At 33.2% G+C, this 15,206-nt stretch overlaps 1 protein-coding gene across 1 annotated transcript in view; it reads right to left on the reverse strand.

Annotated features, from left to right (window-relative positions):
• Positions 1-4,580: 4,580 nt before the first annotated feature.
• LOC129741790 (opioid-binding protein/cell adhesion molecule homolog) overlaps positions 4,581-15,206 on the reverse strand; it is a 404,129-nt gene continuing 393,503 nt past the window's right edge. Inside the window, exon 9 of the mRNA XM_055733577.1 lies at positions 4,581-7,681. Coding sequence (XP_055589552.1) covers positions 7,455-7,681 — 227 coding nt within the window. The 3' untranslated portion in view covers positions 4,581-7,454. The remainder of the gene's footprint in view (positions 7,682-15,206) is intronic.

The raw sequence follows: 15,206 nt of genomic DNA on the forward strand, positions 1-15,206 counted from the left end.
AAAAATTTCATAAAATTTTTTTTAAGTTAAATAAAAACGTTGGGGTCCAGAAAAACATCTGTTAAAAATATTTTGCTCTAATTTTTCGACTTCAGATGATTCTGTGCTGAGATACAGTGTCCACCGCAAATCCTGTTTTCTTAAAGGCATCCTCGAAAGTGCTCCGTCATCGGTTCATTTTTCAATATTTTTCTACGAAAAAATTACTAAATGTTCTTTTAACAATGCTTTGTATAATGCAAAAAATTTGAATACATTTGTTTGAACGATAGCTCTAGAAAAAAATCGTGAAAATGGTGTTTTTTTTTACTCGTTAGACCCTACCCCCCCTTAAGGGAATTGGACAGTCAATACGTTACTTTCAAAGCCTTGATTCGACTAAATATGTGACTTTTGGTTGCTTTGAAGCTACCGAATGCTCAAAATTATTAAGCTTAGTAAAAGTTGTAATTAGAAACTATTTGTTGCGCACAAGGATTTTTTATAAGATCACAACCACAAAACAAATTCAAAATTGGTGTGAAACCGTACTTTTTAATCAAGGAACTGTCAAAATTGTTTTAGTCACAGTAAAAACTTTCAAAAATGGAAAGTTTACGTAGTTTGACACATATTCGCATTTTCAAATTCTCACTATGTAAAATAGCGAATTTTCGAAATTTAGAAAGAAGCTGTTTTTAAAATTTTTCATTAATTTGCAATTTGTTAGATTTTCAAACCACAAAATTCACATTTTCAAAGGTGTTGAAAAGTATTAGAAAAACACGTAGATACGCATGCTGGAGCTTATTTTATTACGTTCACCGTGGTGTAAATTGGCTAAAACGCCGTTGTACGGAATTGGAAATTGCGAGTTGAAGTCCCGTCGCTGAGCCTTTGTATCTTTTTCTAAAAATCCATGATATTTACGGCTTTCGTTCTTTCTTTCTTTGATTTAACATGTTTCTCTAATCCTTTCCTTGACCTTTGAAAACTTGATAAATTACAAGTGCGAACCCGGAACATTAGGTTTAATAGCAATTATTGATAAGTGAAGATATTTTATTTTAATTAAAAACACACAACTGCTCAGGTTTGAAGACGTTTTTTTAAGTCGTGCAAAAGTAAGGCCCGAATTCCTTCCAAACATGGTTTTAGGGTGCAGAAAAATGTTTGTAGTTGAATTTTTTTTTGAAATTTCAAAATCTACAGAAATAAAAGAGATTATTCAACAACTAATATTTTCAAAAAAATCTATAAGATATCAAAGGACTTGCCCGGATTTTTGACTAAAATTTGAGAAAATTCCGGTCCGGTCCGGTTGTCTGAATATCCTTGGGAAAAATCAAAGATTTTTCGCGAATCTTATCACTTTATTTGCAAAATCGATGGAAAAAATGCTGCAAGTATTTTTCTTTTCGAATTTTGATCTGGGTTTAGATTTGGGTTGAAAATTTTAATATCATTAGTCCGGCTTTTGGTTTTAAGATAAAATAGTTCGGATTTGTCCGGCCAGGAGACATGCTTGAAAAATGCTGGCAACCTTAAGGAAGCATCTTACAAATGCTTAAAACACCAACCCACAGAAAGTAACGGGAATTAAATGCAGTAACGGGAATAACATCTCATGTTTGTTGACTAAAAAGGCATCCCAAGAAACACAGATTAAGGCAATGGCTTTTTTGAGTTTTAGTATTGTTTTTCCATGGCATCCAATTTTAAAAACTGTAACAAAGGAAATGCTTCATTTATTGTGTATTTTAAAAGATCTCTGAATGTTTTGTTAAAACTTGAATAAAAAAGTTGTAAAAAGTTGCAAAAGTATTGCTACAGTTTCAATACAACACATACTTCCCTGTTTTATAAGGGCTTTGGCACCTGTTTTAATAAAGCACTCAATGCGCTTTTAAAACTAGCGTCCAAGCCATGTCGAAAAACTGATTAATTGGAACAGTGAATGTAGGCATGATAAAACTAAACGATTGATGATTTGACAATCGAGAAGAACGTAACCATACACGCTTAAACTTTTTTACTTCTTTTTGAGATTGCATAACCTGTTTTGAAAGAATTATCTCTCAAATTTGAGAAAAACAAGCTCTCAAATGATACAAACTAACACAGCTAAATTCATCTAAAAAAAACAAATTTGTTGCATCCGCATTCAAATTTCAAAACAATCGCAAATCTTTCCATATCATTATTCGCACAACTTGTTCGAATAAAAGAACACTGTGAATAAAAGTTTTTTTGTGATTCGATAAAAATAAATGTATTAAACAATTAATTTATAACTACGCCGAATCAAGTTCTTGTTATATTCATCAATCTCTGTCTCTCAATGCGAAGTAAATCTATGTATACCTCATCCAATCCAGAGTTAACAAAATTCTTTTCGGATGAACCGCCCTTGGAAATTTCTTGAAGACTGCAGCCACCGGCTTCCATCAGCTAAGATGAAAAAATTGAGCTTCATCACAAACGAAAATGCTCATTCTAAGCTTTCATCAGCATCAACAAGTTTCGGATGATAAAGTCAGAATTCAGATCACTATCATTGGGCGATCATTGAAAATACGATTTTTCTAAAGCGTAACGCAGTTCTTATTATCATAAGCAAAACATCCGGAGCACGTTTTGTAGAATCGTTGTATCGCTTCCTATTGCAACAGTAACCATTAAAATTTGATGTTTGCAGAAAAGTTTTCCTATACAACTGTTAAAACAATTTATATCATCATAACCTAACAACATATTCAAAATACAATCATTTCAGAATTCCCGATTCAGACAATGTATTTTACTAATTCTTTAAACGTTTGCTAACGACGACGATAGAAATCGTTTGGTTTTAATTCTCATTTATGCGGGATATTTGTTAGCTTTGAGGCCAGGCTTTTGATGACAGAAATTGATCTATTCCAAAACTGTCTTAGATTATTTGATAACAATACTTACTTGTTATTTAAAGATAATTGACTATCCTCCCCTCATAGTCAAAAAGAAACAAAACAAAAAGTTGCATGAATGCCTTGTGCCAAGCAAAAATTTGTATTGTATTCCATTTAGAGAAACGTCAAACGAAGCTGTGATTCAAGGTCTCTTAAAACCATCTTAAAACTGTAAATTGTTTTATTACAACACTTTTCTAACCGGCAAACAACAATTTCAAAACTGTTTTACAACTGCTTTAAAATTATCTATATTTCCTTACTGAGCGTCATGTTAATTGTGAAATTTAATCGAAATTACTGATGCAATCTTGCAAGACATGTAATTTTAATACTCAAAACTAGATATTTTCAACAAATGTCACAATGTTTGCGGTCCTATTGGTTGTATAGGTTTCAATTCAAAATAAAAATTGCATCATTTGAGCAAATTAATATGTTACTTAAATTATTATTCCTTTATTAAAAAAATTCTTAAAATGTGGTCAACCTTGATTTTTTTTGAGGAGTGCTTATGATTTGATGCTATCTCGTATACATTTCACCGGAAATCTGATGTTGCAGGAAGATTCATGCTGAGGTAAATTGAAAATGAAAATGAAAATATTTTTAAAATAAATAAAATGGAATCTTCACAATTCAACAAATGCTTGGGAGAGTAAGTGATAACACGAGAAAAAAAAACACGGAACAGGAAGCTCATACGGTAAAATTTCTACCAGATTCCATGACGTAGTTTTAAAAAGGCTGGGGGAAGTTTTAAGGGAGCTCTGAAGGGTTTCTTAAAGCTATGTCTATAAGGTCGAAAAAAAACTACTCTGTTTTATGTTTTATAATAGCTTATAGAACTAGCTTTAAAGACGTTAACAACTAGTCCATATGTTATCTTTAAAGTAGCTATGCTAAAGCATAAAAACTCTTTGGCTTATAAAGTAGCTTAGAAAATAGTTTTAAGTGAGCTGCAGGGCCGGATTAAGTCATCGGGGGGCCCGGGGCATTTTTTCTCGGGGGGCCCTCTATGATTTGATTTTTTTTTCAAATGGTAGTCAGAATATACAAACCCATATAAACTTGTAAAAAAATGGAGATGAGTTCAGTATAATATCTTAAAATAGCCATATTGTCTGCGTAAAAAATAGTTTCTTGTATTTTCAAATAAAAATTGGTAATCAATCATGTGCAAACATTGCGGAAGAGTTTAGAAATTTCTTAGAAATGAAAACTCTGATTTAAGCTGTAAAAAGCAAAATTTAATTCTCATTTTAACCCTTATCATCAACTAAAATTCTCTAATTTAAAAAAATGACCGGATAGATATTTTATATGATTTTCATATCATTATTGATCGTTTGGTTAGTGCTTATTCGAAAAATATTTACCTAGTGACAAATAGGAAGTATCATGAAGATTTGAAAGAAAGATAACAAAATTTTAAAAAATAAACAAAATAATTAAATCCACATTCCATAAAGATACAGATATAAGAGTTTAAGAATTCAAAACTTTAAATCACGTTATATTCAGAACCAAATTTTAGTGTCTCAAATCTAAATCATAATTTCAAATCAAGTTTTGAGAAGCAAAATATTAATTAAATGAAAAAAAAAGATACAAAGTTACAATCAGAGCAAAAGAAGAAATTGCGCCAAATGAGCATTTCAATTCTATAGAACATATATGTCTTTGAAACACAAAAAAATCTTTTCATGAGATGTTTTTGAATATGATTCTCATCAGATAAAAATTCTAAATGTGACGAAAGTTTCATTCAATGCCCTCAAAGCCAAAGGGGTATTAGTACAAAAATGATCGGTTGAAAAAAAAATTAGAATAAAGATCAAATGTTTAAAACAAAGAATCAGTTATCATTTTAAAAAATCAGGTAAGGAACTCAAATGAGTTTAGTACCTTAAACAATGATCCTGAATTTTCAAAATTCAAAAAAATGATGGAACTGTACTTCAGTAGCTGAAGAAACAACACAAGACTTGAAAATCCCAATGAATTGAATCTGGAAAAAGATAAGATTAAGATCATAGAAATATTCATATTAAGAAAATTACTCAATGATACAAGCAACTCAACTATCAGATTGTTTTTATAAATTGAGAATGATCATTTGGAAAATGATATACTGAATTCAGGAAATTTACTTCAGTAGATGATACAATTTTGGTTAAATCAGTTGAAAATGTTCCAATACAAATTTCAAATCTAAGACAGAAATTGAGATGGAGATTCATTAAAGAAAATCTGTACTGCCGATTGGTTCAATTTAAGCAACTACAGTTTTTTTGAAAGATTTTACTTTCAAAAATAGGGAGGGAAAAGTGTTTAGAATTTATAAACCAATCAAAATTTCAATAATAATGATTGAAAGGTGAAAAGTTATTATAATTCGCGGTATTAACCCGGATACTGCCCGGGTAAAATTTTGAAATGTTTATCATAAAGCGAAATTAGCTGCTATTTAAGTGCAGTAAACCGTAACTTGGAAACTTAACGTAACAACAAACATTATTGTTGTGCAAGACGTTTGAATGTAATGAAAATCAGAAGATTTTTCTTCATTTTACCTGTTCTGCACAGAATATCGTAACTGATAAATTTAATAAATTCGATAAAAAATGAAAAATTGAGGTGTTTTGGTTCATATTCCTCTTAATTTTTTTTTTCGAATTTCGTTCTGTCCAGAAGATTTTGATATTCTCAGCTCACAAAATGTGGGAGAACTCCTTCACTGCTTACTCTAGGGAGCTCCCTTAACTTTTTTAAGACAAAAACCAATCTAGATATTATTTCACGGGGGCTCTTTAGTTTTTATATTTCAAGTTTTCATTCACATTTTCTAGTTTCGATTTCTTTTGCATGGATTTGTAGTAGTATGATCAAAGTAATGTAAAAAATTGCTTTCCCTCGGGGGGCCCCCTGAGCCGGGGGGCCCGGGGCAATTGCCCCTTTTGCCCCCCCCCTTTAATCCGGCCTTGGTGAGCTGTGAAGGTTTGCATAAAACTTAAATTGTTACTTGGGATAAAGGCTATCCTCTACGCCTTACTACGACATCTGATCTAGATTCTGATCACGATGATTAATTAGATTTTGATCAGGAATTGCATACCCCGTATCTTCATCTTTGATTCTTATCCGGGTCTTGATTTTGTTTTCTAGTTCTGTTGCGGTGCTGCTCTTGATTCCTGATTCTGATGCTGATTACTTATTCTGGAATCTAAACTAAGGGTGTGGATTTGGGAACCAGAGTCAAGAATCCAGAATAAGTAATAAGTATAAACTTCAGGCATCAAAATCCGGATAGGAATCAAATATTAGAATATGGGATCCGGATCCAGATCAAATTCACGATCAAAACAAGGATCATGATTTTAGTCAGAAGATCAAGGTTCAGAATTAAGAATAAATCATACACATTTTTCAAGAATCTTGGTAACAGGTTTTGTGATCCTGAATCGTAAGCTGACATCAATAAAGAAGTCTCTTACAGTGAAACAGATTCGTAACGGGAATAAATAAGCAAATTTCAATTTTCTGTAATTGAAAATATCTTAAAAAAACCCGGAAATGAACAAATTTGTTATAATCAAAAATTTCATCGAATAGAAATCCTTATATTTCAATTAACAAAAAACGACCCTTCACCATAATCTGCCCTCATCGTTCCGGGAAAGCAGCCAAATGAATGCAGTTCCCGCGTTCACCTACTACTGAAAGCCTGTTCTACGGTTGGTTGCTGGAAAGAACTACACTATCAACGTTTAATTTATTTACAAACGAAAGGACCTTGGCTGTGGTTTGAACTCGCTTCCCATGAGTAAGTCAACAACAAATACGCTTATAATCTCTTGTCACTCTCTGGGCTACATCATTGGTGGTGTAGCTTGTTTATTATTTCTATGGTTAGATTTTTTTTTTCTTATTGTTTAGTATTTATAGAAATGTATTTCCCCAACAGTCATAACCAACCTACTAGTTCCATTGCACTTTGTCGTCTTCGGTCCTCCTTTCCGCTTTGTATACAAACTTTAGCTATTTAGATTCCTTCTATTTGTTCATAGAGAGAGATCTCCTGATTGGATCCTTAACTTACCCTAAAAATAAGTGTTTTTTCTGCTTTATTCTTGTTTGTTGTGTATATTCAGCTACTATTGAGATGGCCCAAGCGTTCGTTGGCGGATGTGTTTCTGTACCTATGTATGTTGATATTACCAGATGAGTTGATGCTATTTTCTTAATGCAGAACAAATGCCTGGTTCCTGGAATACTCCGTCCTCATCTCCCGGAGGGAATTTCGGAAGTACCTCGATCCGACTGGAACCAGGCGCATGTTGTCGTTCAATTTGCCCACTACAGTCGATAATGACGGTCACCGATGTTGTTGAATGTGCTCGTCGATTTGGTAGTTGAGGATGCCGTGCATGAATGGGATGATGATGATGATGATTGTTGTTGTTGCTGATTGCCCGCAGCATCGGCAACATGAGGTTCGGTTCGACGACGATTTTCTCATTTTCATCTGTTGATGTGCCGATTCGGAAGCCCAGGTAACGTCGTCGGCCGGAAATCGTGCGCCGAGATGATGGGAACCAGGGCTATCACCAGGGCTGCGGCCATCGTCGTCATCGTGGGCCACAGCGCCCCCGGAAGTGCCAGGAACAGGGACCCTGTCGTCGGACTTCGCCGGCCTCTGCTGCTCGCCCCGTTGTGGAATGCCCCCTGGGGATGTCTTAACGAGGGATCTGAAACAAATCGAGAAGAAAACATGACCAGTTCAGTTCAGTTCAGTTCAAGGCACACGGCGGGCTTCGATTTTGTTGCCCATGCTGGAGTCGTCGTTGTTCGATACGGTATATCGGTTGGTTTGTGGAAGATAATTTAATTATTCAATCTGTACTGCCGCAGGCAACTTTCGGCTGTTTGTTGGCACAGCAGATTCTCGATAATTTAATTTGAGATTTGTTTGCTGCCTTTGATTGCGAATAGTATTACCTACCGCAGGACGTCGAAGGCAATTAGGAAATTGATTTCTGCCGGTAGATGTCGTACCTGACTTTTGTTTTCAAATGTAATAAGGAATCAACGGAATGGAAACTAGCTATTCAAGTAAGAATACAAACTAAGAACTAAGCTGACTAAACCGACGTTTATTATTAAAAAAAACCACGTGTGAGTGGTGGAAAAGTATGCAAACACTGTCAAAAATGTCCACAAAGTTCAAATCAAGCATTGAAATAACGGCTGAGGGTCATCAGAGAGGTAAAGTTTCATATCCGATTTTTCAATTTTGAATAAGCGAAAAACTAAGTGTAAATCTCAAAAATTTCTCCAATAAGCTGAAAGTCTCGCCTAGTTATGAGTCTTTAAAATCTTACCTCAAATAACAATTTTTTGCTAGTTCTAGAGCTCGTAACTGGTTCCGAGGCAATGAGACGGGTGATTTCTGATGGACGACAAAACTTATGAAAAACCCAATTTGGAACCAATTTCAGCGTTTGTATTCTATAGCATGCCTGCTCGTAGCAATGTCCCTAGCATATTAGAAGATTCATTTGATGGTTGTTTTGTAAAAAAATATATTTATTTGCCAGGATTCTGCTCCTGTGGAAAAAAACAACAATTTTGAAAACGAAAACTTTGGTTTTCATTTTTTTAAAAGCCTAAAATATTAATTTTGTATGTACCCATCGCAACCTACGATCTTTACTAAACAATTATACTTTAAGTTCATTCTCATGATGGATTTACATCCTTTTTTTTATAAATTTTGCCGCTGAAAACGCGTTGAGGAGGCTCAAAATTAATCAAGTTTTTTAATTTCGAAACTTCTGTATCACTAAATTACCCACAGTTTCTTTTAAAAGAGAAGTTTATGACCTAAAAGTAGCAAAAACTTTAGGAGGAGGACGCAGTCACATAAAATACAGATTTATCAAAGTATCAGTTGGAAAAACTGATCAATATCACGCATGAAAAGAGTGTGCGCCGGTCTATGGGAGATACCAAGAATAAAGTAGTTTTCTTACAAAAAACAATAAACAATATGTTCAAAATTTTTCATATTTTTCATAAATTTATTCATAAGATAACGTTCATTTCTTTCACAGAAAGTTTTTCGATCAAATGAATGGTTTTTGAGACACACGCATTAGTTACTGTCCCACTTCTTAATGAACTAAGCTTTATTTGAACTCAAAATGACAAATTTTTATTTGGTTTTTAATCCAGATATCCAGTGCTCAATAGAGCACTATTTCGATTTGCAGCCGACACACTTTGGAGAATAAACCTTTAAAAGCTGTGACATATTTTAAATTTTTTTTAAGTTTGGAAAATTTGTTATATTTTTGGAAAGTTAAATGACAGCGCAGGTTATATCTTTCAAAGCTTAAAAAATAATCAATTTTGAGCTACTCACTTAGTAGGAAATTTTGGGGTAAATATTTTGAGGAAAATAAAAAAAAAAAGATTGCTCTGTAATATACACTTAGTGTTTTCAAGATAAACGTTAAGAAAATACATCAAATTCCTTGAAATTTTATCAATTTTCATATAATTCTAAGATGACAAATAAAAAAAAAACATTGTTCTAGTTAAAGCAAGGATTTTTGTACATAACAACACAGAGATTTTCACCAATATCAAACATCTCAATGTATAGTTTTTCAGCAAAATTCCACATCAAGTTATATATTAAAGTTAGCACTTGATGAAATGACAAAAAGTAGCTACTAATACGTGCTAATGAAGAAGTTATCCAATTTTTTGTGAGACATGTTTTTATTGGTTTATCATGAAGTTTGCGAATTTTTCTCAGTAATTCGTTTTGGAATGGAAGCTAACTGTTTAGTGTGGGATGTGTTTGAAAAATGTGTAAATGTGTTTTTTATGTGTAAATATACGTTATAATTGTTGAGGTAATGTTTTCGTTATTGAAACCATTACAATTTTTTTTTATCATAACTTTTCTCGCCATCTAGATCTATGGAAGATTCATGAAAAGTTCTATAACGCTCATGCAATAACTACTCTAATAATGGTTTTAAATTTTCCGATTCTTTCCGATTTTTTTTTTCTAAAATGAAACTATACGTTCACAAACTTAAATCAAATGCGGAAAGTTTTGGAAAAGAAGATTTACAAAAGCCAGATAACGGCTACATTTCTACTGTTTCAAGCTTGATTTTTCTTTGACATTGAATAACGGCTTAGAAAAGTTTTTAGCAAAAATTGCTATTTTTTACCACCAAATAACAAAGAAATAAATTAACTTTTTTCAATCAATTTATATGAATAAGTTTATATTAACTGTTTAACATTTTTTAAATAATGATAAATTAAAAAAAAAATTAAATAAAAAATCACTGTACATACTTCAAATTTAAACACCAAAATGAAAAGATACAGAACAGTGCTTAAAACGCAACTATCATCACTGAAATTTACACTGCTTCTTATTTTCGATTCAAACATACATAGGAAACACAACTTTATGATGCAGGTTTTTCGTTTATAGCGTTGCCGATAGCATTGATAATTGTCTTACGATTAGGTTTTTATTAAATTAAGATATTTTATTAAAATCTTAGAATTTTTGAATAGTGACTGAACATTGTTAGATATTTTCAATTTTTGGTTTGCATTGAGTTTGGAAAAAAAAATTTTACCAGTTGTCCAGACGTTTCGAGCTACTTTGGCATTCGCTCTTCTCCGCTGGACACTGAAATATATTTTAAATTTCAAAATGTTTTAAATTTCAATTCAACTACAATATATCGCGTCGATTTGCAAATTTGCAAATTTGCAAAAACCGGGCATTGGATTTTAACATTTTCAACTCGTGAACTGGGCAAATCCAGCCAAAATCTAAGAAGTCATCATAACAATTTTAGATAAAAGTTGGAAAATAAGTATACGAAAAAACATTTTTAATCAAGAGTAATCAGCAGCGTTCAAATTTACCATTCAAAAGAAAATGTTCGCAAATGTATTTAAACAGGGAAACGATTCGACCTAACATCCGTAAGGCCTCACACACATTCGGCTTAACGTCCATTTGACTCAGTAATTGGATTTTTCGGTTACCTATATTGGCTTTCAGAAAAAAACGTCATTCTTAAAAATAAATAATAATTCTTGCGTAAACATTCAATAGGATCGATTGCCTTTGACATACATTTTTTTCGAAATAACAATACATTTAAAAATGTGAAACATATGTATGTCCTTAAACATGTATAAATTTTATATTACGAAACTTTGAATGATGGAAAAACCTTGAATTTAAAAAAAAATCTCTATTGACTAAGTTGAATCAATTATGCTTTTATCGATATTCAATGACAATTTTCCATTTTTCAATTTCAGCTTTCCGTGAGTATTTTTAGTGATTTTTTAACTTTAAAGGTAAAAGTAAAATTTGTGTGTTAAATTTATTTTAGTCAACTCTGTAGCAGCTTTTTTTGATTGTGTATTGAGATTAAATTTGAAATTAAAACTTTATAAAAGCGTTTGATTTTTCAGAAAAATCGGATAGAGCTACAACTCTGATAAAAATAAAATACTCAATAAGATACAGAACTTGATATCACGCTTGATCTTGAATAGCTTTTCAGTATAAAAATTCAAAACATCTTTAATACTCTGTTTCCTGATCTGAAACAAACAAGGATAATTTTTTCTCAATTTGAATTCAAAAATCGTACTTTTCTACTTAAAACAATATTTTTTATTTCATAAAAATAAAATAAAATAACTCATTCGTTTCATAATTCAAATAGTTTTAAATGTTTTCAGGGGTGACTATTTATTGAGGATTTATATTTTTTTTCAATTGAATTTAGAATTTTTATTTTTAAAATTGTAGATAGTTTTTTTTATCAGAATTATCGATTGACTTATAGTCTTATTCAAACTACATTTTATAAATTCAACAACTGTTTTTATTTTACGGGTAATCTATTTAACGAATTCGTTCCTCGATTTTCATTCTAAACTGAATACTTAACTTTTCTCCACAGTTATATTTAAATTTTCACTGTGATTTTTCAGTCAATAATGAACAAAGGAAGAATCCTAAATCTTAAATAAGATCGTGAGATAATATGCTGAACCCCAAAAAAGGTTTTTCTAGGCTCTGATTATTTGTTATCTTCATTTTGTAGAATTGACCCAGTTCCAGTTCTAAAATTGATAAACATTTCATTTCAGACTTAGATTGAATCCATTAAAAAGCGATTTTGAAAGGCTGTTCATTTTGAATTCAAAACTTTTGTGGCAAATTAAAGCTAAAATCGCAACACTAGTTTTTAAAACGACTCAACAACTCAACAACTGGGACGCGATAAAGAAGAACACAAACATAAATTTGGACATGTTCCTCGAAATCGTTAACTTCTGCATGAGCTGCAGTTATTTCAGATTCAAAAACAAATTTTACCAACAAACATACGGCACGGCGATGGGCAATCCTGTGTCCAGCCCGATAGCTGACTTTGTGATGGAATCACTTTTAGACAATGTCACACGGACACTCGATTTCCAGATCCCGATCCTAAGGAAATACGTTGATGACCTACTGCTAGCCCTACCAAGAGAACATGTCGAACAGGTAAGAGAAAAGTTCAATCAATACCACCCGAAAATCCAATTTACTGTCGAGATAGAGTCAGATCATCGCCTCCCGTACTTGGATTTGATACTGATCAGACACGCAGACCAATCAATAAAAACCGAGTGGTATCGAAAAGCAATTTCGTCGGGTCGCTTTTTAAACTTCAGATCAGCTCATAACACACGGCTCAAAATCAACACGGCTCTGAATTTCATAAAACGTGTGAAAACCTTTTCGACAAACGTTTCCCCCGACGCCGCACTCAGGTTGATTCATGAAAATTTGAAATTAAACGATTACCCAACAACGTTAATTAATAGATTAGTGCAGAAAGCGAACGAAACCGACACCACCAGCCAAAACACACAAGACACACCCACACAACATTACCGATCCATATTGAACATCGACGGCCTAACTGCGAACATAGTTCGCTCACTGAAAACGGACTATCCGCAAGTACGCATCGGCACCACGCAACAACATACGATACGCAGCCTACTGCCTGTGGTTAAGGACCCGATACAACCGATCGATCGTTCCAATGTGGTCTACAATATCCCATGCGCAGGCGCATCCGACCGTAACGAGACATGCTCAAAAGTTTATGTTGGGCAAACTAGCTACAAACTTCGTACTAGAATGTCCAAGCATAAATGTGACGTCACCAAATTAAACCGAATCATCGCCTCAGGGTCCACAGCATCAGACCCAGCCATCAGAGAGCTACGACAATCGGCCGTTGTTGAACATTGCTTCGACCAGGGACACATGTTCGACTTTGAAAAAGCCACCGTTCTCGACAGCTCCAACAAGCACCGCCGGCATCTAGAGGTACTCGAAATGTGCTATATCCAAAGCACTCCGAATACCGTCAATATACAGAGCGACACGGACGGAAGAGCGATCTCCTACGGCGGAGTGTTCCACACACTCTCCCAGATAGCTCACAAGCACTCATCGGCGCCGGTTTCTGGCTATGAAGAAGAAACCCAAACAACAATAACAAACTGTGAGTCGAGTGGATAAAGTGTTGCTTCGGGACGTCATTCGGAATACGGATTAGGCGCCGCCGCCCAGGCCAGATTATAGTATTGGGCACGTAAGTTACACGCTATCCTCCTCACTTCTGAGCTGAACCATTTTCAAATTCAAATTTTATAGCCAGAAACCGACGATTGATGAACGCTTTAGGAGCGCATCTATTTCGGACTATAGCACGAATGTTCGAGTAAGTGAACATTTTTTCGTTTCACAAGAAATATGTTTTATGCTTTATGCTTTATTTTTAGTTCCTTGAAAAAGAATAAATAAATATTCGAAACGTTGGATGAAGAGCACATAAAAAGTGTTGTAAAATCTTGACCGAAAGACCGAAAGCCGAACATAACCTATAAATTATCTCCGGTCGAAAAACAAAATAAACGTATGCCTGGAATCTTGATATTGATTTGAAATATATGTTTTTCTCAATATTCAACATGAACTTTGCAAAACTATATTTTAACGTTTGAGTTCTAATTTGTTTATGGAATCTTGAAATTCAATCGAATATTTCAGTCACAACTGTTACTTACATAGAAATCAGTGAAATATTGTGCTTCTTTATTGACTACAGTAAGATAAAAAATTCTAGTAGCAAAATTTTTCTTAGAGTCTTCTTTTTTTAAATATTCATTTTAAAAATTTCAGTTTTTAATTATGGTCTAAAATGATTTTCCTTTTTTAATTGGAATGATTTACCTGTGCTCGTCGAAATATTTGCAATTAGTGTCTGAATACAGAACAGATTTGATTTCAACGTTTTGATCTGAGTTTTGAATGAATAATTCAACTTTGAAATCCTTTTACAGTAAGATGGGATTACGAATTTGATTCTAAGTAGGGGAACATGCCCTATTATGCGCCACCTAAGCGAATCGCTGATTTTCTATGTATTCTACGTACAAATTGTGTTAAAAATGGGTGTAATCGTTAAAGAAAAGTGTTTTCTACAAATTCCTATGATTTTTCATTACTCAAATTGCTATAGTTTTTTCAAAAACATGATTTTTAAAAACCATATTCAAAGCCACAGAACAAAACTGTGTTGTGAATACGCCCCGCTGTGTATTCAATACGCGCCTAGCAGCCGAACACACCCGAGAGCTGCCGAAGACCGAAAACACACCAATACTTACAGACACTTTGACTGAAAAGAAAATCAAAATGGACTAATAGAAATTGAACAAAAAAAGAAAAATAGTTTTTTTTGGGATGAATTAACGCTTAAAATATGGTTTTAGACTTTTTGTTCATTTTCAATGAAAATTTGCCTTTTTGAAAAATTACTGCTATTTTCAGCCTACTACGATTGACGCGTTATAAAGAGCGCATGGGCCGTGATAGAACATACCCATGAAAAGCATACCTTAGCGAGTTCAGTATGATTTTTTAGCATAAAATCATAATTTAGATTCTCCTCTATCGATGTGTCAGAAAATATTGTCTTATTTGTTTTTCTCTGCTTGGTGACACCTTATTAAAAGTGTTTTAAAATTTAGATCGAAATGAAGAAATACCTAAATTTTAAAATTATCACGACACAGGGGCATTTTAAGGAAAAATTCATACTTGCCATGACCAATCACAGCATTTAAAACAAATTGGTAGTA

Source organism: Uranotaenia lowii, chromosome 2 (assembly GCF_029784155.1).
Source record: "Uranotaenia lowii strain MFRU-FL chromosome 2, ASM2978415v1, whole genome shotgun sequence".
NCBI lineage: Eukaryota > Metazoa > Arthropoda > Insecta > Diptera > Culicidae > Uranotaenia > Uranotaenia lowii.